At 49.1% G+C, this 23,584-nt stretch overlaps 1 protein-coding gene across 2 annotated transcripts in view; it reads left to right on the top strand.

Annotated features, from left to right (window-relative positions):
* The window catches only part of TTLL11 (tubulin tyrosine ligase like 11), a 212,580-nt gene that overhangs the window by 172,312 nt on the left and 16,684 nt on the right, over positions 1-23,584 (top strand). For both annotated transcript variants that reach the window (XM_014457912.2, XM_023755957.1), the window contains 2 exons: positions 5,005-5,256; positions 14,782-14,888. In XM_014457912.2, coding sequence (XP_014313398.2) covers positions 5,005-5,256; positions 14,782-14,888 — 359 coding nt within the window. The remainder of the gene's footprint in view (positions 1-5,004; positions 5,257-14,781; positions 14,889-23,584) is intronic.

Genomic DNA, 23,584 nt, shown 5'->3' with positions numbered 1-23,584 from the left:
TTGTGTGCCAGGCTTAGGCTCAGCACCCTCCCAGCCACTCTCCCTGGTAAGCCTCACACCACCCTGTAAGTCAGAGACTTCTGTAGGGGAGGAGAAGAGGAGTTCAGAGAAGTTGTGTAACCAGGATGAGTTGCAGCGTGATAGAGTGGAAAGCATCTGGGCTTTGAACTCAAATAGATCCAGGCTCAAATCCTCATTCTCAGCCATTTAATAGCAGAGTAGCCTTTAGAAAGTGGTTTAACCTCTCTGAAGCTGATTTTTTTCTCATCAGGAGAAATAGGGCCAATGGGGCCACTTATAGTACCTAATCTATAGGCTCATTGCCAGGGTCAAAGGAGATGTGACAAGTAACCCACCTGGCCCTCGGGTGCTCAGTGCCTGGTTACTCCCGTGCATGGAAGCAGCATCGTGCAGTAGTTAGAAATAAGGAACTCTGCCTCCTGGGTTTCTGTCCCTGATCCACAATTTGTTTAGTTGGTATCTTTGTGCCTTGGTTTCCTCATCTGTAAAATGGGAGTGATGATAACTCCACTTCATAGGATTTTGTAAGATTAATTGTTTTTAATGACAGTTCCTGGCACATAGTAGGTGCTACCAGTACAGTTAACACTGTGTGTCGCTGTTGGCGTTACACGATGCTATGGAAGAAAGTGGACAAGTGAGGTGGAAGTGGCCAGGCAAGCGTTCAGAGGCCGGCGGATGAAGGGGAGCAGGTGGGAACAGACCCAGTGTGGGTCTAGGTCAGTGATGGCGAACCTATGACACGCGTGTCAGAGGTGACACGCGAACTCATTTTTTTTGGTTGATTTTTCTTTGTTAAATGGCATTTAAATATATAAAATAAATATCAAAAATATAAGTCTTTGTTTTACTATGGTTGCACATATCAAAAAATTTCTATATGTGACACGGCACCAGAGTTAAGTTAGGGTTTTTCAAAATGCTGACACGCCGAGCTCAAAAGGTTCGCCATCACTGGTCTAGGTCTTCTAGGGACTTGAACATCAGACAAAGAGCTCTCATTCAGACTTTTTCCTCATCAGTTTGGAAACACATGCTTCACCCATTCTGTAGTCTGTCGCCTTCTCTTCAAATAGCATAGCATCACCATCAAGCAAATGGGGCCTCTGTGATGGCAGACATTTATCAAGTGACAGAGCTGGGCGACATGGTAGTTATGTTTATTTTTAGTGCCTTCATCCTCCAACTCTTTAAATTAGCTGCTGGGCTAATTTAAGGGACTTCTGCCGCACATAGCTAGCAGTTTCCTCAAGAATGCCAACGTGCATTTGAAATTCCAAGTGACTGGGGGGACAGGTCTCAGGCAAATTATAGGGGAGGAAGCCCGCTTACCTCCCTTGGCCAGTGCAGCGCCACTGCCCACCAGGCTCTCCTGCTGGATCACAGGATCGCCGGGACCAGGAGCCAGGCCATTCTGTCCCCCATGGTCAAGCAGTTACAGTCATCTTTCAGCTAGACTTCAGCCGGCATCAGCATCAGGTCAGGGCTTCCTAAAACAGATTGCCCGCTCGTTCACAGGTTCTGAGTCCACAGGTCTGGGGTGGAGCCAAGAATGTGCATTTCCAACAAGCCCCCGGGTGGTGCTGATGCTGCTGCTTCAGGGACTGACCGTGCTTTCAGAATCATTGGCTTGGATGTTCCAGTAGCTTCCTGGCATCATCCATCCCCAATCAGGGACCATCCCTGATAGACTCCTTCGTCATCACCGCACTTCTCTCCCTAAAACCCACCAAATCCAAGCCCCCTTGTCTGACATTCCAGATCCCATAAGACCCAGGCCCACATGGGCTTTCAGGTCATATGCCCACCTGTTTCTCTTCAGGCATACCGCCTCCTGCCGAGACCCAGCAAACCTGCTCTTTCCACATGCTCTGGGCCCCAACTCTGGACACTCACGTGGCCACCTCCACCTCCTCAGTGATTGCAATGGATGGGGCTTGTCTTTCCCCACTGGGTCAAGTGCTTCTGGACTGTGTGCACCTCGCCTATGTGTCCCAGGCCCCAGGGACAGGTAAGTGCTTGGGAAGTGGTTCATGAATGAATAAATTGTCGAAGGGATGCTTAACTAAAAATGGAAAGTATTTCTCTGAGAGAATTCGAGCGCCTTTCCTGAATCGGCAACTTTTCCTTGCTTTGTCTGCCTTTCTCTGTTGTTAATTTCTGGGAATATACACAGCTTATACAGAAGAAGAAAAGTCTTTGGTTTGATTTCAATCAAATTATTAGCATAAGAATTATATAGTGAACTAAACATAGAGTGTTTAGTGAGACAGTCCTGAGTATAACTTCTGATTCCACTATTGATTTGTGATGTTGGGCATATATTCAGGTTGTCTGGGCATCAGATTCCTAATCTGTGAAATGGGAACAGTTTCTACCTACCTCTTAGAATTGTTATGAGGGGCAAATGAAATGATATGTTGCTTGGCACAATGCTTGAAATATATGTAGCAGGTTCCCAGTAAATACTGGTGATTTTTGACAGTTGCTTGCCAGGCAAAATAGAGATTAGGTGTTTTTTCACAAGAGTTTTAATAAAAATAATTCCATTTTATTGAAAAACGATAATAAACCATTCTGGGATGCTTTCCCCTATTTTAATGAATCAAGGATACACCAAATTCAATTTTAAAAAACTGCCCAACGGACTAGTAAGCTTGATTTATATTTTTTACTAGTCACTTCTATTTCATAAGCCCGACATTTCCATTAAAGTGCTGTTAAGTAAAAACAAGATTTTATAGTATTTGTGATAACCTGGATCTCAATGTGATAACTGAAATTATCTCCAGCAGAGATACTATTCCTCATTGTTTTATTTCCTCTTATATATCAGCTATATCTTTACTACCTTCTTCCAGTCGAGTAAAACCCTTTCCTCCTGAATCTGTGGTTTTGAGTCCAGGAAAATGGCATCTGTGGCTTGGAAGGCCCTTTTCATCTTGAGGTTGTTAATTGGGATGCAGAAGGAAGGGAATGGTGGTCATCCATCCGGTGCATGCTGCGGCCCTTGAGAGAAACATGAAAGGCTCTGGGGGCAGGTGGGACGCAGGCTGTGGACCCTGGAGGGAGACATCCTCTGACATGCCATCGGGAAGACCTGAGAAGTCCCCATCACCAGGACAACCGAGCTAAGGCCACCACGCTGGAGGGCCTGCTGATTAAATGGCCCGTTGGTATTGATGTCTCCCTAGGATTAAGGTTTCTTCTCTAAAATGACATCATTGTGAGACTGTTCTGGAACTAGAGAGGGTTGTACAACATTATGAAGGTACTGGATGCCATAGGGTCATACACTTCAAATACTTAAAAATGGCGAGTGCATGTTATGTACATTAGACCATAATAAAAGGAAATTGATGATGTCATTGGACAGAATGACACCAAGGCTGCATCTAGTCACACGTGTTGTTTCTGAGGGAGCACATCACTTAGGTCACCTGACTGTTTAGTCAAAGACAGGCCCTGCAGACACTCACTCCTTAATTCAGTGATGGTTCAGGCACACTACGAAACATTGCGTGTCCATGAGAAATTGAGCTCCTGAAAACATGTTCAGTGCCACGGGAAGATACTTACAGTGTGCAAGAAGAAGGATTTTAACTGTGTGTCATGTGTTCCTAACTTTACAGATAAATCAAAACGTTAACACAGTTCATCCCTGACTCGTGGGGTTACAAATGGTTTTGATTCCGTAATACATTTCTCAAGTTGTCTACAAAGGGCATGAATTACTATTAGAGCCCATAAAAACGATTTAAAGCAAACAATAAATAGCAGTACTTAGGGTGTTGTAAGCCCCGACGTGCATGTGATGTGCTGCAGAGTAATGATGGCAAAATGGAGTGAGCACTGGTGAGAAGCAGGGTTTATGACTCGGGGCCAGCCAGGGTGCAGAGGTGCCCCACCCTGCTGCGCCTCAGTGTCTCCATCTGGAACAGGGGTATGATAATCACAGACTACCTCACAGGGCTGCGTGAAGAGGACACGAGATCGTGCAGGTGGGACAGTTGTGTCGATTGACACGTTTTCTGAGCTGTTTTCCTGGTCACTAAGTGTATTCACACCGTACATTTCCGAATCTTCCCTTTAAATCAACTTAATGAGTGCGTATAAAGTCGGTGCTTACCACTTATCCAGTAACTTAGGCGCTAACTTCCATCAACAGTGCTGCTTGCTTTTTCTCATCTTTCTTCCGATAACCTTAATAGGAGAGCATTTCATTTCATCTGAGAAGGAACCACCTGACTTTTACTTCCTGCCTCCAGTTGAAGGAGATGAGGATGAAGCCAGTTTGGCTGCCGGAAAGTTGCACCCCCTGGGAACCCGGGCGGCTCCCCTTTACGGAGCATTTGTGTCCCCAGAACACTGTTGAATTTTCTTGAATATCAGAATAATTTCATAAAACATCCTGACTACGGAATCACAGCAATATAACCATTTTTTGTATGAGTTCCAAATAAGAAAATAGTTAAGCCCGAAAATATAATTGTGCCTATTCCTAGAAACAGATAACTGATGTATCTTTGCAAATTGTTCACTTAACCGTGCCTATGGCTTCTTGCCAACCCTCAATGAGATTTTTATATTTCTTAATTATTCAATTACTACCCATAAGTAGGAGTTTAAAAATCAAATCCAGACGGTTCCATAATAAAGAGTATTCTCTTGAATCCTGAGTACATATAGTTAAGGAAGTTGTCCTGTTGGGAAACCAGGATGGTAGGATGGGAGAAGCGTAAGTTTCCAGGGCAGGCCCTGTCCTGGGTCTGAATCCTGGCTTTGGCATGGACTGGCTCTGTGAGTGTGGGCAGGTCGCTTCTCTGAAGTCAGTTCTCTGGTCTGTACAGTAAAAATGGTGACAATACCCACCTCCCGAGGTTGCTGTAACTCTAAAGGAAAGGAGATTGTGCAAGAGAAAGTCTCTCTGTGCTGTAAAGTCCACTCCAGTTGGTTCAATTTTTAATCCCTTGTGTGCTTCAGGTCTCAGCAGCTGGAGAACCCACCAGCCGGAAAGGAAGATCCTTCCGACAATGATCTGGCCATCGCCTCGGAAGGCAACACCAAACCTGAAGCCCACCTGCCCTCCATCTGCCTCAAGCAGGTGTTCCCCAAGTATGCCAAGCAGTTCAACTACCTGCGCCTGGTGGACAGGATGGCAAACTTGTTTATCCGGTTCCTGGGAATCAAGGGGACAATGAAGTTAGGACCAACAGGCTTCCGTACCTTCATAAGGTCAGTGAGACCGGCCCTTCTGACCTGGGCTGCGGGCAGGGTAGGGTCCAGCCCCACTTCTGGCCAATCCCATCTGCCCTACTGCTGCTGGGGGCAGGGGGCTGTGGTCCTGGGTCAGGGCCCCCCTACGGTTGGATCTGACCAGTGTCTTCTTTGTTGAATGAATGAATGGATATTATGAGTGTGTCAGCATTCACAACCTTATGTTGTGGTTAAAAAACAATTCTGTGCTACCTTGAACTAGGTCTTTAAACCACATATAAGTAATTCCCCCCTGGACTCAGACAGACCTGGGCTTCCTGAACTGGGCTGATGTTCTCCCAGCAGCATGTGGCTGCGCGGGGAGCGTTTATGAAGCCACAGCCAGAGACAAGGCACATCTTTCCAAAGTGTCAGTTTCGGGAGAGAAAAGTTAAATAATTCAGTCAATAAATAATTTAACACATTTGCTCTACTATAAAGATAACAAGGTTATATTATAGAGCATAATACAAATTTTGCATGATTTTCAAGATAAAACTAGATTTTTGCTGACACCTACAAAATAAGCCCTTGCCACTTAATCTCTGTAGATTATTCATCATTTGCTTCTTACCTGGGACACATGGGGGCAATACGGGAGCACGTACTAGCTGTGTAACCCTTGGGCAAATTAATGACCATTTCTGAACCTCGATGGACCTATCAAATGGGGTGAAGCTCCCTGTACCCCAGCATAGTGTGTTGTACACCTCAGACAAACTGTCAGCATTGATACTACTGTTGTTTTTCTCATCGTTGGTTTTACTATCTCTACCTTGCTCCTCAAAGTCACACACTTCATGGTTTATTCACTAAAGCAAATAATTAGAAGTTTTGACTGAGGAACCATTTTTGTCCCAGTTTTCTCTAAGGGAATTTTCAAACTCTAACTCTAACTCTGATGTTTCTGATAGAATGGTAAACGGCAGTATCAGCGGAATTTTTGCCATTTCAGTAACCCTGAAGTAGTATTTGCTCGGTGATTTTGAGAAGGGCTTTGTGTTGGTTTCAGGGGCAAAAAGAAAGCTAGTGGACGAGCACAGGCTTTGGGGTCTGGCTTCAAAGCCAAGTGCATTACTGTGTGGCTTTGGGCAAGTCGCTTGTCTCCTCTGGGTCTCATCGGTAAAATGGGAACACCTGCCTTGCAAGGTTATCATGAGGTTGGAATATAATATATCATAAAACACCTGGCCCAGTGCCTAGTTCAGGGGAGCTGTTTGTTAAATGGGAGTCTGATTATTATTTCTAGTAGGCAGTTGAAATTTCAAGAAAGTCAACAGACACATGTTGTTATTTCCCTGAGAAAATAACAACACCCTCTGACTCACTTAGGAATTTCATTTGATGTGCAGTAATGGATACCCACCTTTAAATGGTTTAGATAGTGCGATTCGTTTCTGTCGTATAACAGGAAGTTTGGCAGTGGGGGTTCTAGGACTGGTTAATGACTCCACAAAGTGGTCAGCACTCCACTTTCTGTCTTTCTGCTCATCCATCCTCAGCATGAGCTTCTAGCTTCAGAGTTGCCTTGTGTTCATAAGGTGGCTGCTCAAAATCTAGCCATCATGGCCAAGTTCCAGGCAGGAAGGAAGAAGAAAGGAGGATGTGCAGAAGGCCTCTGCCAAATGAATTAGACCCCTTTCCAAAGCTTTCCAGAAGCTGTATTCAATGACTCCCATTTCATCTATCTTCTTGGCCACTGCCATCTGCATGGGAAGCTGGGAAATAAATTGTTCTGTATATATTGCTGTCCTAATACAGTGACGACAACAAGGAAGAGGAGAAAAATAGGTAAACGTTCTCTGCCCCTTTGTGATTGCTGTGGCCTGGGACATAGGGAAACAGCTCAGTGACAGGGGCCCCGAGTCATGAGGGCTCTTGAGGTGCCGTGGACATGTGCAGGGACAGAGGGGAGTGATGAGGGTGCGCAGTCTTCTCTCAGCATGACACGTCCGGGGACTCAGACCTTCCAGAGCAAAGGCAGGAGCTTCCTGGGCCCTTCCCGGCCCCTGTGCCATTGCACAGAAGGGTCCACTCAAGACCCACAAGAGTGAGGGAGGGCCCTAACTGGTTTGGCTCAGTGGATAGAGCGTCGGCCTGCGGACTGAAAGGTCCCAGGTTCGATTCTGGTCAAGGGCATGTACCTTGGTTGCAGGCACATCCCCAGTAGGAGGTGTGTAGGAGGCAGCTGATCGATGTTTCTCTCTCATCAATCTTTCTAACTCTCTATCCCTCTCCCTTCTTCTCTGTAAAAAATCAATAAAATATATATATTTTTTAAAAAGAGTGAGGAATGGCTCGGCTTTATGTGGACAACAGCCTGGGTGCTGAGGGGACCTGGCCCTGGGAGGCCTGCTCTGTCTCAGCCTCGTGTGGGAAAGGACAGTGTGTGGTTTGACCTAACAACTTCTCCCGAGCACCCAGTAGCCATAGGGCAATCAGAGATAAATAATGGAGCCCCACCTACCCTCAGGGGATTCTCAGTCTAACAGACAGCACACAGGAACGAGTCATTAAATGCAATCCTTGGCAGAGCCATGGGGTAGCAGACAGAAGAAGGGACAGAAGAGGGGACCCTTCCTCTGCCTGGTGGAATCAAGGCAGGCCCAGAGGAGGCAGGTTTGGACTGTTATAAGCCCAAGTTTGCCTGCGAGTGAAGGAGGGCTACCCCGTCCAGGCAGCGGGGAGAGCCTGAGAATGGCGTTCATGAGTGGCTCATGTTCAGAAACGAGGAAAGGTTGATCATCAGGCTAAATTGATGGTGGAAACTGAATGCGTCCTTTTTATTCCTAATAAAATTCTACTAAAAGGGAAGAGCGAGGGGGGTTAGAAAAGCTAGTGAACCATAGGAATCACACTCTCCGGTGCCCCCAGGAGCAGGCGGGAAGCCACCCAGACGCAGTGACTGATCTGGAGAAGGAGGGCGGGCGACCTGGAGCCTGGAGTGCACTGCGGGGAGGAGAGCTGGGCTAGCAGCCCCAGCTTGTGATTTTTCAGGAGAAACTAGAACTGCTGGTTTCTGTGTAGAATCCCAATATACGTGTATCAATGTTGGCCATTCAGAAAATAACTTTTAAACCCTATGGGGGTTCAGTGAAAGCGTGGCTGCCATCGAGAGCACGGGCGTGTGAGCTCCGGTGTGAGAAGCCAGGAGCACAGTAAGAGGACTGCTGTGTCCACACACTGCCCTGAAAAAAAAGCAACGGGGAATGGTTCTCGCCGAGAAGATTCCTACAATGCGCTCAGACTAGAACTGGGTGATGTCAGAAATATCGCTACAAATCTGTCTCTGCGTGATCAGCTTTCTGCTTTTCCATCCCTTTGTTCTCTATAATTAAGGGCATTTGCATGAAAAAATGATTTTGTGATGTTAGAGACTGTTAGGTCCTGCAGCCATCATTCCCCATCTGTGTTAGTGTGTGTTAGAGGGAGGACAGCAACCGTGAGAAGGGAGCACAATGTCTGCAGGGGATGGCGATGTCTGCAGTGGGTGGCGATGTCTGCAGGGAATGGCGATGTCTGCAGTGGGTGGCGATGTCTGCAGTGGGGTGGCGATGTCTGCAGTGGGTGGCGATGTCTGCAGGGGATGGCGATGTCTGCAGTGGGTGGCGATGTCTGCAGGGAATGGCGATGTCTGCAGTGGGATGGCGATGTCTGCAGTGGGATGGCGATGTCTGCAGTGGGATGGCGATGTCTGCAGGGGACGGCGATGTCTGCAGTGGGGTGGCGATGTCTGCAGTGGGGTGGCGATGTCTGCAGTGGGGTGGCGATGTCTGCAGGGAATGGCGATGTCTGCAGTGGGATGGCGACGTCTGCAGTGGGATGGCGATGTCTGCAGTGGGGTGGCGATGTCTGCAGTGGGGTGGCGATGTCTGCAGTGGGGTGGCGACGTCTGCAGTGGGATGGCGATGTCTGCAGTGGGTGGTGATGTCTGCAGGGGATGGCGATGTCTGCAGTGGGTGGCGATGTCTGCAGTGAGTGGCGATGTGCAGAAGGCCTCTGCCAAATGAATTAGACCCCTTTCCAAAGGGGTCTAATCATAATAATCTGCAGTGGGGTAGCAATGTCTGCAGTGGGACGGCGATGTCTGCAGTGGGATGGTGGCAGCAGAGCAGACGGGCTCAGACAGTGAGCCCCCCCAAACCCCCGACACACACACACACACACACACACACACACACCCGGCAGCAAATGTCCTGAGTAATTAAGATACAGGAAGAAATAGAGAAAACGTTGCACGGCTGTTAATAGATTTTTCCTTTTTAAAATGTACCAAGAGATCCCAACAGCAATTTAATCATAAAAGACAATACCCTCTGCTTTCAGGTTTATCTGAGTATGTTCGGCCTTGCCAGCTAAATTTAACAACAAGCATTTTCTCTTGCTAACAACTATTCTCCCTCTCTCCTTTGCACTTCATTTAAAATTCGCTTCGTTATAAATTAATAGTATTTATGCCTTATGTCACATTGAACCAAGTGACTTCTCTGGAGCACTGCTCGGGAAACACACACGTCGGCCGGACAGACGGAGCCTCCGTTCAGAGCCCACACAGGGCAGAGGCTGTCCTTGGCTTTCATCGCTACCACCACTCTCTCTCCACATTCCTCGAAGAGAACTGGAGGGAACAAAATAGCCAACATTCCGGCTGAATTTATTTCCAGTGACCATCGCTCACAGTGTGCTGCACAGATCAGCAGTTTCAGGAGTGAGTTATGCTAATGCCGGTCCGGCCATGTCCTATTTTTCTCTTCCACCAGGAAATGAGGAATAACGAACTGTCGTTCTCTTGTCTAGACTTAACTGTCTAACCAGCTTTTCCTGTCATCTCCTCGGGAGGCACATAAGAGTAGCACAAATTACCATGAATTAAGTGCCTCTTTCTCTGTCTCCTCTTTATTATTATTTCATAATAATTGCTGGGGTGTGGAGACTTCTCTTTCTCTGAGAAACAGAAATGATCTGGCTCCTCAGTGTGACAGCTTCCTCTGAGAGAAATGCATTTGTGTTGTTTTCCTGCGCCTGGATTGCTAATTTGGGGGCGTCCTGTGTAATTCACTAAGAACACGGTTTCCGAGCGTGTCCTCCATCAGGATTTGACATCAGTTCCCACACACTGCATTGCCATCTCCGGAGCCTGAGAACTAAACAGTTTGCCGCAACTGGGTTGGTTTCTAGACAATGGAGGCGTCTGCCCCACACCCTGAGCATTTTTGCTTCGTGCAGACTCTCCTCCTTGGAGATCCCCGCTCATCCCTCCGTGGTCTCTGATCCTGGTCTCCTTTTAAATTAGAAAATGATTTTCTCTTTTTCCCATTCTGCCCCCTTCTCTCAAAAGGAGATATTAATAGGCTTCATAATGGGTAGATGTGGAGTGGGGGGGGGGTGTTATTTTTTGAGAGGCAACATGGTGTGTTAGAATGTTCTAGAAGGGAAGTGTAAGGGGTCTTGCCTCTCCTCTGGCATTAACTCCTCCGTGACTTTGAAAATCCCCCTCTTCCCTGATGACCTCTTTCTGGGGTTGCACTAGCCTTTAATATGCTATATGCATTATTAACCGGAGTTGCTTCCCCTCGCCCCCTAGGTGTTTAGATAGTGGCTTGTGTTTTTTAAAACCAATATTGATCATTTGTTAGTTTTCACCTTATAGGCACGTCTCCAGATAAAAATAAGCTCCCTCTCTGCACAGAGAAGGATGAACACAAAAGAAATTCTATAAATAGGATTTTATGGAGTGGAAAAAGTTGGCGTCTAAATTTCCCATGAGATGTTGGTAGTTGTTGAAAGGAAATGGGGATGATCATTTCAAATCCTTCTATATTTGGGATCCTAATGAACTTGAATGATTTGTGATTCTCTCCCATCATCTGTGCCCAAATTCCTTTGATTCTAAAAACAAAACATTTCTTCAAGCTGGTTCTGCATCATGGAGGAAGGCTGGGAGTATTTGTCACTTCCCCACATGTTCCAGGCACTGAGCTAGTCCTCAAAACAATTTCGTATGGTGAGTAGCCTGATTTTTGTACAAATAAGGAAATTTAGATGCAGAGAGTGTCAGTGACTTACTCAAGGTCACACAGCAAGTTCAAGGTTCAGGATCCTGTGCGTTTGACTCCACAGCTCAATTTTCCCATGTACATTGCTAGCCCATCTTAGGAGTTTTTCTGGCTTCTCATGGTACCATATTGATTGGACTCCTCTTTTACTGAAGAATTTATCCTTTAGACCAGGGGTCCTCAAACTATGGCCCGCGGGCCACATGCAAATACAAATATTGTATTCGTTCCCGTTTTGTTTTTTTACTTCAAAATAAGATATGTGCAGTGTGCATAGGAATTTGTTCATAGTTGTTTTTTTTTAAACTATAGTCCGGCCCTCCAACGGTCTGAGGGACAGTGAACTGGCCCCCTGTTTAAAAAGTTTGAGGACCCCTGCTTTAGACATTTGAAGAACTGCATCCCAGGACATTAAGGGAAACTGTCTGAAGGATTCAGGGCTACCAAGGCTTCACATTTTTACCCCAGGCTCCGAGGTCACTTTCACTTCCAAGAGTGGTACCTGAGACTGATTCTGCTTTGCATCACTTCCTGGGCCCAGAATACTGCCTGATGTAGTGGACACAAAATAAATTCTGCATTGAGTGGATGGATGGATGAAAATTAATTCTAACGTCTTGAACCCCAGAGTCCTTCCCTTTTGGAATGTCTATTGAGAATGTTATAACCACAGAGACAAATCTGGGAGAACCTGTATTCCAGTGACCCTGTCATTGTCCCAGCCTTATATCCCAAAGATTCCCAGCAGGGGCTCTCTACCGTCTCCTGATTTCCTGGGGCCCCCGGAGACTTTGTGTCTTGCATCCTGGGTTCTTCCTGGGGCCCAGGGCTGGGCCACCTCCCCACATCTCCCCAAAGCTCCCAAGTCGGCCACCCTATTCTCCAGAGGACGACTTGATGTGAATTCCAGCTGTGTAATTTCGGGCTGAGTCTCAGCTTACCCATCACTGAAATGGGACTAAGAATACTTCCCTCGTAGAGCAGTTGTAAAGATCCAGAGAGCTAATGGGCAGGAAAAGGCCTGGCATGCAGATGGTGCCCCCAAAACTGCCTACAGAATCCAAATCCTTTTAAAGCATTTCCTGCCCGCTGCAGCCAGCATGGATTCCTCCCGTCCCCGCAGCAGATGTTGCGATCAACTGTACTTGCCGGCATCACCCGGGAGAATGAGTTTCCTTGGAAAAGGGATAAGTGGAGAATTCTTTTTGGTAAATTACGGCTCCTGCTAAAGGTTCGACACTTCTATTTTCCACCTGTCAGGGAAAAAAATAACTACATACCAGCGGTCAGTTCGGTTTCACTCTTTATACTCTATTAACCCACAGAGCAAGCAGCAGCGCTCCTGTCCTGGGGGGAGCAGGGAGCCCAGAGGACAAGGATATGATAATTAGAGAAAACCATGGCCACTCCCTTCCTGATGAAGCTTTGGGAGGGAGCGGTGCAGGGCGTTGGAATACCTGGGGAGAGACGAGCCCCGCCCCAGGGAACCCCATAGAGATAGTCATCATGGTGACCGGGGATGTGACAAGCTCAGCGTCCGCTGACATGTTGTTACTGGGACTCAATAACTGTGCACTGATGTGCTTTGAAGTCTGCCACCGTGACTGGTGATTGAAATATGGAGCCAGCCCAGGAGGAAGCAGGATGTGAATTGATGGCTTAAGGAATATGCACAGGGCTGGCGGGGAAGAAAGGAAGGTAGGGGGGTGAAGCCAGAGAGTGTACTAGCATATAAGGAGCACCAGCCTCGTCCACGCTCCTGCCGGCACACTTCCGGCACCCTTGTTAGGGATGTGCGTGGGTTTGGAGAGGGGCCTCTGAAATGCCCAAATCCTGCTTGCCAGTCAACCCCTGGCCTGTCGGGTTCCTAAGGAAGATATTCACACAAGGGATGATGACAAATGGAAGCGCAAAGAACCATTTTATCATTAGCTGGGGGGCGATGGATGTGGACGTGTTTGGAAAGTTGAAAGCAGCATTGAATGTAGTTCAGCCAATGGACAGCTATCCCAGAGGTCTCACTTTCAGGGTTGTCAGGCAAATCCAGCCAGTGTTGGGATCTCCTCACAGCACAGGCCAGGCCAGGGGAGCCGAGCCCTGCACCCACACATTGACTGGCCAGCAGCATTTCTCCAGACTGGACAGGGCCACTCACCACAAGGTCAGCCGTAGGCAACCTCTCACAGGCCGAGATGGCTCAAGTTCAGGAGGAAGAGAGGAGAAAGGGGAAAGAGATGGAGAGGGAGCCAAGAGTTGTCATGGACCAACCAGGTGCCAGGCACCATGCCGGCTCCTCATCTCATCTTCACATCAGCCATGTGGGCGGGTATTATTATCTTCATTTAGAGACCAACAAATAAAGGCTTGGAGGTTTAAGTAAGTCGCAGGATTTCAATCCTGATCTGTCGAATGCCCAAATCGTGCTCTTTTTTGTGTGCCAGACTGCCTCCTCACATTTCCAGACCAAAAAAACAACAACAACAAATAAGACACAATTGGGGAGGAGGAGGATTCCAAACACCCTCTTGTGACTTGTCAGCAGGGCGCACCATTGCTGACATCAGACTGAAAACCTGGCTCTCTTGGCCTCTCTGCTCGTAAACTAGGGGAGCTCAGAGCCCTGCCCTCTCCCTCCTCCTGTGTTTTCAGGTGACTCCCCTAAAGTCAGAAATGAGCATCAGGGGTCCTCAGCGATGCTGCCTCAGCCCAAACACGGTGTGGGGAGCCTTGCCATTCTGCTCTGGGAGTCCTGGGCTCACAGTGCTGACTCGGGCCGGGTAGAATCTCCGGTGACAGACTGAGATGGTCAAGCACAGAGGCCTTGAGCCCCTGTCTGCAGATTTGGCCCCAGGACTTTCCTGGTGAGTGTTTCCTGGGGGAGGGGGTCACTTCTGCACAGCAGTGACACCTGCACAGGTGCCGATGACGCGCTGTTATCATGGTCACTGAGTGTGCCTCTGTCAGCTGTGGGGCACTGGCCGGAGAACACGGCACTGCAGGCCCGGCTTCCCTTCCCTCTGCAGAGAACAGCGGAGGGGAAGGGGAAGACACGTGTAGGGTGTGTTTTGGAATGTGGAGTCCCCATTTCCTCTGCAGAGCAGACAGAAACCTACATGGATGTGTAGGGACAGGTGGGCACACTTCATTACAGATGACTGCTCTTTGCAGCCCATTGAAACCCTAATTAGCCAGTACAGGAGCCCACATGATCTAATCTCAACTTACATTTCCAGCCTTCTCTCCCACCATTCCCTGCCATGCACCCTTCCTTAGCTCCAGCCCTGGGAAGGGAAGGCCTGTCATATAAGGAGCACCAGTCTCATCCAGGCACCTGATATGATCATTAGAGAAAACCGTGTAGGAACACAGCCCAGGCAAAGGCCTGGACGCAAGACAGAACAGGACGGGTTTGGCCCAGCAGTGACGTGTCCCTTCTCGTCTTTTGCAGGAATTGCAAGCTGAGCAGCAGCAGCTTGTCTATGGCCGCCGTGGACATCCTCTACATCGACATCACAAGGAGATGGAACTCCATGACCCTGGACCAGCGGGATTCAGGTACCTGGTGACTGGCCTCCACCATGTCCCGTGGGAGTTCAGTACATTTTTATTCCTTTCAGGGTCAAGGTTATTCCATCAGCGTGAGGGATTGAGCTGAATTTGAGTTCAGGGGCACTGTCTGCTACAAGGCTGTGCCCACCCAAATTCTAATTCCCCAGTAGAATCCCTTGTTTTTGCTTAAGGCTTTGGTTCCATTCATACTGGGACTACTCTGTCGCCTGTTTTTTTATTCTTCCCTCTGCACACACTCGCCAAGCACATGCTGGGCCAGGCCCTGGATGGACCAGAGTGAAGAGCGCTTGGTTCTCACCCTGAAAAACTTTGCTGTCGAGTGGGAGGCAGATGAGAACACACTAGTGCCGTGGGATGTGTGCTGTGGGCGGGAAGCACAGAGAGGCTCTCGGGCACCCAGGGGGCGCTCCTAGTAAGGGACACCCACAGGAGACGTCTGGGAGAGCCATGATGCCATCAGCCGATGCACAGGGTGGGACAGAACCCCTCCAGCAGGGGTGCTGCCTGTGAAAGGCTCTGGGAACCCCAAGTGGCTTAGGTGGGCTGGAGCGAGAAGGGAGGGGAGAAGCGGAGGATGTGGGGTTGCAGGGGCTGCTGAGGCCTTGAAGGCCACACAGATGTTTCCACTTGAGCCTCCAGGTTACATGGCGTCGAGGCTTCAGTTAGAAGGATCCACCTTTAGGTGGATGAGTTTCTGATCTTTTTCCTTATAAAGGATGTTTTTCTACAAAGTCATAATAACCATACCTGACATTGGTACCCCTCATCACAAAGTTACAAAGTGCTTTCATGCAGACCCCTCAGTAAGTGTCCCCGTGCAGAAGGGATCACCAGGCTCATTTCACAGATGAGTAAACTCAGCTCAGCTCACCTGGCAGCTCCGGTCCCTTGGCACCGGCTTCCCTCCGAAAGGGACTCGCAGCGGAGGGGGCACCTGGGAGCAACTTTCTCCTGTGATTTTGTGGTGAAGACATGCAATGGGGTTGGGAGATCCAGGTTGGAACTGACTCTGCCTGTTCTAGGATGTAAACTTGAAAAGCCATTTCACCTCCTAATCCCCGTTTCTTCTCCTGTAAATGGTGCCGACGCCTGCTCTCCGGGTGCCTGAGGCCTCCTGTGTCAGAGGCGTGAAAGCCTTTGGAGCCCTTGTTGGCAGTTAATCTTGTTAGTAGGCACCCCTTGGGGAGAATCTGGGGTGCGCTGCCTGACAGCAGGTGCTCCCTGCCAGATCCAGCGCACACCTGTGGTCTGCCCTGGGCTGCAGCCTCCTGACTCAGGGACCAGCAGGCCCTTCCTGCAGGTCGGTGCTCAGGCTGCGTTTGCTGATTGGCCTCACAGTAGATAATGATGCTCCCAGCTGCCCATCCATTGTCGGGTGTTTCCTACGTGCCACGCCCTCTGCCGGGCCCTTTACATGTGCAGCCCTGGCTAGAATCCTCCTGGAGACGGGTCTACAATCTCCATTGTACAGAGAGGGAAACTGAGGCTCAGAGGCACAGCTGGTGGGTCAGGCCCTCACTCCACACTGCCACTGTCCCCTTCTCGGTTGCTTTGTCCTACTACTGGGTCCTAGAGTAAGATGACCACCAGCTCCCAGCCTTGCTTTAATTCAGAAGCAGACCTCAGGGAATAGCAACACTCGTTGAACCCACAAGGTGAGCGCTCCCGTGCGAATCCACAGTGGGCGTCCCTCGCAGCTTCCCTGGCAACAGGAGGGTAGGCAGATTAATTATCATCTCGGGGGCCAGGGCACTCGTGTGACAGTTGAGCAGACAGCTTTTGCTGACGCCTTCAGAAAGTAAAGTGTTTGCTCTGTGAGTTGAATGCGGGGAGTGGTGGCAGGATCCCGGGGAGGGGGCCAGCTGAGGGGGTGGGGTGGCAATGGAATTATTAAATATTGAAATTGATCAGGAGTTGCCGCAGGAAGCTATTTATCATGTTTTATTGCTTCAAACTAGCATTACCATCTGGCCCGTTGTTAATTCTGAGCAGCTTTTCCTGTTTTGTTTGCCTCTTAAATTGCTCCCTGGACATGGAATCCATGGGGGGTGCCCACAGTACAGGCATGGAGAGATTTTCTGGGGTCTGCCAGCTTTCTGGGGTCTGCTGACCAAGCTAAGGAGATGAGAAAAGACTTATTTTTAGCGCATTCTGACAAGAGAATCCCGGGCTGGGACCCTCCAGGCCTGGCGCCTGCCTCAGCCGAGAGTGTGGAGTAGTGATGGTAATAGCTACAGTTTTGAGATCATCTTGTAGGTGCACACATCATTGCTAACCCTCACACCAGGCCTTTGAGGGGGTGAGCGTATCCCATTTTACAGATGAGGGTCCTGAGGCTCCACGAGCAAAAGCGACTTGTCTAAGACCCAGAGCCAGTGCATGGCCTCGGGCCCAGGACACCATCCCCAGTCCAGGGCCACGCCAGGAGTGCTTCATCCTGTGATTGACAGGAGGGGTGGGGCTTGTGAGGCAGGGAGGTGAAAGGTCGACTCACAGCCCACAAGACCTGTGCAGGAAGGAACTGGAGTGGGAGGTGATGTGGAGTCCGGGTGCCTGTCTCCCCTTCCTTCACGCTGGAGCTTGTGCCCGTTTCCATCGCTCCTGAAAGGAAATGACAGGGTCTGGGGGAGAGGTAGTGCGGGCTGGGCATGAAAGCCAGGAATGAGAGCCCGTCTGTGCGGTGACCTCAGGGTCACTGCCGTCTCTGGCTGGTGCCCAGTCCTTGCCTCCTGAGAAGGCTGGTCCAACGCCCTGATTCCCAAAGAGAAGGAGCTTCTGATGCCTCCACGTTCTTAGGACCATCCGGGAAGGTACTGGGTGGCAAAGGAAGGCAATGTGGTTGAGTGCTGGTTCTCCTTTGGGCGAGTCAGCAAGGAGACCAGAGGGTCCTTCCTTCCCCCCATGGTGCTGGGCCCAGGCTTCTGTTAAGTGCTGGCCAGAGGGGTGGGAGCCGTGTTCCAGAGCCGCTGTGGGGCTGACAAGAAAGAAGCCAGAAGAGTGGTAGATCGGGGTTTCTCATTCTCAAAGGGCACACATTCCTTCATTCACAAGCAGGGACTGAACATGTTATCGGGTATTGGGCCCTATGGAAATATATCAGAGCAATTATATTTACAGATCCCACTGTCAAGAAAAAGAATAATAATAGAGACCATTTGCTGAACATTTACTATGTGGCAGAAATAAAAAATACTTGTTATAAATGCTTATTATGAGATAGGGCTCTTATTCCCATTTGGCAAATGAGAAACCTGAGACTTAATGAGGGGAGGCTAGGATTTCAACCAAGAGCAGCCTGCCCATTGCCGCACAGTTGACACATATGATCAGGCAGGGCCAGAGCCACAAACAAAGGAAAGCAGCAGAGGAAAGATGCTGTGAGGGTTAAGAGAGAGAACACGTATCAAGCACTTAGCATGATGTGTGACCCAGAAAAGGCACTCACTATGTGTCCTGTATCCCTGAGGGCCTAGCACATGGCCCAGAGCACACAAGAGGATCTCGCTCGGTGCACAGTGAATGTCTGATGAGCAGACCAATGTCAAAATAAAAAAATGCCCGTATCCCCGAAGCAGGAGATGTGAGTGTGAGGACCATGGTTTAGAGTAGCAGTGATCTGCTTGACAGGGTCTCCCTTTCTTGTCCAGTCTAAAACGCCAGCCAGTTTGGACAAGATCATCACCCAGTGCCCACATCAGCTGTGTCCAAGTGCTCATGCCCTGTCCCCTTTCTACAAGGCAGCCCAGACCTTCCTTCTGCCCTGATGAGATTTCAGTGCCCACTCAGGGGGTTAACCCGATTCCTGAACCTTTATGAACCTACCCTTGAAATGAAGAAGAAAAAGGGTGTGTAAAAAGAGTAGTGCGGGGGAAAGAACTAGAAGGAAAAAGCATGCATGTTATAAAATCTAAAGCTCAGACCATCCTTTGAATAGGCTTGTTTTCTATTGACTTTGTTTCATTGGGCCAGGTGCACAGGATTGGATTAATCCTAATCCTTGTTCATGAGATACTTCCACCCTGGTCCATGCATAGCCTACTTTTATTTCGTTAACTTACTTGTAATAATGGCATAAGCATTCACTAACTCACCACCCAAAACAAGAGCTAAGACTTGACAGTAACCCACATATAACAGGTGGCTCTTCACGACACCAGCCCATTCCCCGCCGCTCCCACCCAAGGGACCCTCCCCTGCATCCGGTGCTCATGGTCCCTCAGCAGGCTGCCTTCCTCCCTGTTAGACTGTCAGTGACTATTCAGGAGCTGATGGAATTCAGTAATACGCAACCTCACACTCCCCAACAAGCCAGTGTAATTGTCATTTAAAAAAATTAAAGATTTCAATTTCCAATTTTAAAATTTCTAGCAGAGCCGAAACCGGTTTGGCTCAGTGGATAGAGCGTCGGCCTGCAGACTGAAGGGTCCCAGGTTCGATTCCGGTCAAGGGCATGTACCTGGGTTGCGGGCACATCCCCAGTGGGAGCTCACGAGCTGCTCCTCATCATTGAGACTCTGCTCTCAAATCTTCCGAGTGGCCTCTCACTTCTCTGTGGAGAGACGAGGACAGCATCCAGATTGGGCAATGAAAGGAGGGGCCGGCGGTGTCCTCGTTGAGAAACAAGCATCTCACTTGCAAAGGGGACATGTGAGCACAGCACCTGGGCATCTAACACAGGACCAGTGTCTCGGGGCTTCTGACCCCTGACAACTGTGTCCACTTTGCAGCCAGATGTTTTGCTGTTTTAAGATATAAGCTAAAGGTCCCTCCAAGTAACCAAGGGAACAAGATTACAAAGCAAGAAAAAGTAGACTGGAGAGTCCCCCCGCCCCCCACCCATGCGAGCATGAGTGAGGGACACCTGTATGCGTGCACAGCACACATGAGCACATGCTCACATCCTTTGTTCACAGAGAGAAATCTAAGAGTGACATGGTTTAATGTCTGATAGACTGACCAAATAAGAAACATGTCTTCCACTGCTTGAAGAACGCCTGAGCTACATGCCCTCCCTCCTGGGACTGCCTTGTTTGACTGGCAATATAACCAAAGCCCAGGGCTCTGGGAGCTGCCATACCTGCCTTTGACCCTGGGCCCCATGACTTGCTCCCTGTGTAGCCTCTGCAAGTTGTGTGCCTTCCTCTGGGCCTTGTGCTCGCCCTCTGTGAAGTGGAGCTGATCATGAAATCATTGCCATGGATGAAGTGAGACAGGCGCGGGAAGCACTCAGAGCAGGGTCTGCCGCAGGGAACGTTCAGTAAGCGAGGCTGCTACTGTTGCTATCCTGTCACTCTCACTGCACCCCTCTCAGGAAGTGCATCCTGGACACCACTCAAGCCAGGCGCCTGCAGGTGTTGGGAGCAAACAGGAGCAAGTGCCTGCCTTGAGATGCTCACAGCCTGGGAGAGGGATGGGACAGGTGGCAACAGACATCCCTTGGTGCCCAACAGAGTGCTGGGCTCTCCTCACCTCTCTCTCCAAGACTGCCCTCCCGCCTTGGCTGGACTGTTGCTGTAACAGCCTAGTGCCTGCCTGCCCCTTTGACCTGCACTGTGTGGCTGAGGATGGGAACCCCTGGGTGCAGCTCAGGCAAGTGGGGGCGGTGGGGACTGAGAGGCCCGGGAAGGCTGGGATGCAGCAGGACATGCAGCGAGGAGGCCTCAGGGCTGCAGGCCTGAACAGCCAGGACCAGTCTCTCTCTCTCTGGCCCTGCCATGGCCCCTGAAGACCAGTTTTACCATCCCTCAGTATGTCTGCTCTCACACTGGTGGGCACTTGCTGGCTGCCCTGGGATGACCATGTCGGCCACCAGCCCTCTTCTACATCACCTCTCAATTCAGAGCCGACCACCAGCTGCCTGCAGTCACTGGTCTCATGACTCCAGCTCAGGGAGAGCACCTGAGTGAGTGGGGGCCTGGCAGACTGGACCCCTTCCCACTCACAGGCCATCGGTAGCCCCCCACACACTCTCTCCCGCCAGGTGGCTGGCCACCTTGGAGGTCCTCCACTGCAGGCACTTGGCTGTGCAGGAAACCCCTGCCCTTGCACACTGTCGCCTCAAGGAGCCTTCCTCAGCCCTCCAGCTGGGCCAGTCCCCCTTCCCATGGCTCCAACAGCATCCAGCCCTGCTCCTTGACCACACAGATCACGGCACTAATTCAACCCTGGAATCAGAGTGTGGTATCTGCCCCTTGAGCTGGACTAACCTCCATGAAGAAAAACTATTCCCACCTTAAGCCTGACGCTGTGCCTGGCACACAGTAGGTGCACAACAAACCCAAGTCCAGTGGAGGAGGCGTTAGACCCCAACAATGAGCTGATCTTGTGGGTGTCTGAGTCGTGTTACTATTTCTCCACAAATTTCCTCAGTGGACTTCAGATCGCCTGCCTCCTATATTTTCATTAGCTGGAATGAGCCCCACTGAAATGTATTTGGTTAACGAGGTACTGAAATATTTGAAAGTATTTTTACTTGGAATGTTTAGCACAGCGTTGCTTATGCACACACATGGACGTCCCCTCCCTCTGAAATTCGGGGGCCAAGGATAACTAGGCAGGTTGCACGCAGCGCCTCACACGACGTGTCTGGCACAAGTGACATTCTTCAGCCTTGAAATCATCTCGGAGTCAGATGGGCCTCTCTGGATGTGCGCCCTACACGCTTACCAAATAGTCGGTGTCAGAACTATTTTAATAAAAGCAAGTGAGCCAAGAGAAACGCCAGCTCCCTCTCCCTCGCACAGACACTTCTCTTCAGCCGTTAGCGGCAGGCTGCACTTTCTGTAATTCCGCTTCCCTTGGTGAGGACCGCCAGGAGCCCTGTGTTCACACCACAGCCCCTTCGGCAGGCCAGCGCCTGCTCTTCATCATCCTCTCGTCACCTCCAGGATGCAGGGACCAGGAGCCCCGCCCACTGTCTGGCCTCAGGGCCCGAAAAAGAGAGAAAGAAAACAGGAATGGCTTTTTATGCAGCAGTCCCCTTTTCTCAGACTTGCTGCTTACCCTTTCCAGATCTTGCAGGAATAGCGGCGGCAATATGGAGTGTTGTGGGGAAAGCATGAGCAACAGAGTCAGACGGGCTGTTCAATACCCCGCATCTCTCTCCGGGAGCCCCAAGGGGGGGCACTTCAGCTCTGGGAGCTGCAGTTTCTCTTAAAGCAGAACAGGTGACATCCACTTTGCCTTGTTGTAAGGATTTAGGAAGGAAGGAAGGAAGCGGGAGCTCTTTTTCTCTTTGTTTGAACCACCATCGTTGTCCTGGCATATGCGTATGGTTTACAGATTACAAAACAGTTTTCCAGTCCATTTGTTCATACTCCCGTGGGCTCAGTCTTATCCACAGGACTCCATTTAGGGAGGAGGAAACCAAGGCTCAGGGGGGTAAAGAGGTGCTTGGGGGCAGAGCAGGCACTGGGTCCGGAACCTCCATGCTATGCTGCCTGGGGAAGTGACAATAGTCACAAGCTCCTGACGTGGAAGGACCATGTCAATCCAAAAATGTCCCCAGGCCCAAGAGCCCAATCGGTGATTGGGGCATCCCTAAGCGTTGGGCAGAGCTGTGTGTGGTATTTCTGAACCATAGTCCCTGGGATGGATGCACTACAGTTTTTTAATCCATTCACCTACTGAAGGACATCTGGTTGCTTCTGATTTTTGGTGATTATGAAAAAAGCTACTGTAAACATTCGTTTGCAGGATTTGAGTGAACATAAATTTTAAACAACTGTGGGCAAATACCTAGAAACATGATTGATTGCTGGATTGTATGTTAAAACCATGTTTAGCTTTTTAAGAAATTCCCAGTCTTCAAAGTGGCCTTACCATTTCACATTCCCACCAGGAATCATTGGGAGTTCTGTTGCGCCACATCCTGTCAGCGCGTAGTATTGTCAGGTTTTTTGATTTGGCCAATCTAACAAGTGTGTAGTGTGTTGTAGATATTCTTTATCAACTGGAGGAGTTCCCCCCATTCCTAGTTTGCTGAGAGGTATTTTTGTTGTTTGTTTGTTTGGCTGGTTGCTGCTTTAAAATCATGGTTGGGTGTTGGATTTTGTCAAATGCTTTTCCTGCATCCATCATTGTGGGCCTATGACTTTTCTCCTTCAGCCTGTTGTTGTGAAAGATTACATCATTTGACTTTTGAATGTTCAGGCAGCCTTGCATGCCTAGAACAAACCCCACTGGTCATGGTATAGAATTCTTTTTATACATTGTTGGGTTCAATTTGCTAACATTTTGTTGAGGATTTTTGCTTTTTGTTTATAAGAGATATTGATCTGTAGTTTTCCTTTCTGGAAATGCCATTATCTGGTTCTGATATCAGCGTATGCTGGCCTCATGAAATGAATTAGGATGTGTTCCCCTCTGCTTCTGTACTCTGGGAGAGTTTGCAGAGAATTTGTACTGTTTCTTTCTTAAATATTGGGTAGAATTTATCGGTGAAGTCATCAGGGCCTAGTGCTTTCTTTTTTGGAAAGTTATTAATTGTTCATTAAATTTCTTTAATGGATACATAAGCCTATTCAGATTATCTGTTTCTCCTTGTGTGAGTTTTAGTAAATTGCATCTCTCAAAAAATTGGACCATTTCATCTTAAGTTACTAAATTTGTGGGCATAGAGTTATTCATAATATTCTTTTATTTTTAATGTTCACAGGATCAGGAGTGATGCTCTCTTTCAT

The sequence above is a fragment of the Myotis lucifugus genome, unplaced genomic scaffold, assembly GCF_000147115.1.
Source record: "Myotis lucifugus unplaced genomic scaffold, Myoluc2.0 scaffold_87, whole genome shotgun sequence".
NCBI lineage: Eukaryota > Metazoa > Chordata > Mammalia > Chiroptera > Vespertilionidae > Myotis > Myotis lucifugus.
This window is presented reverse-complemented; position numbering and strand designations above follow the sequence as displayed.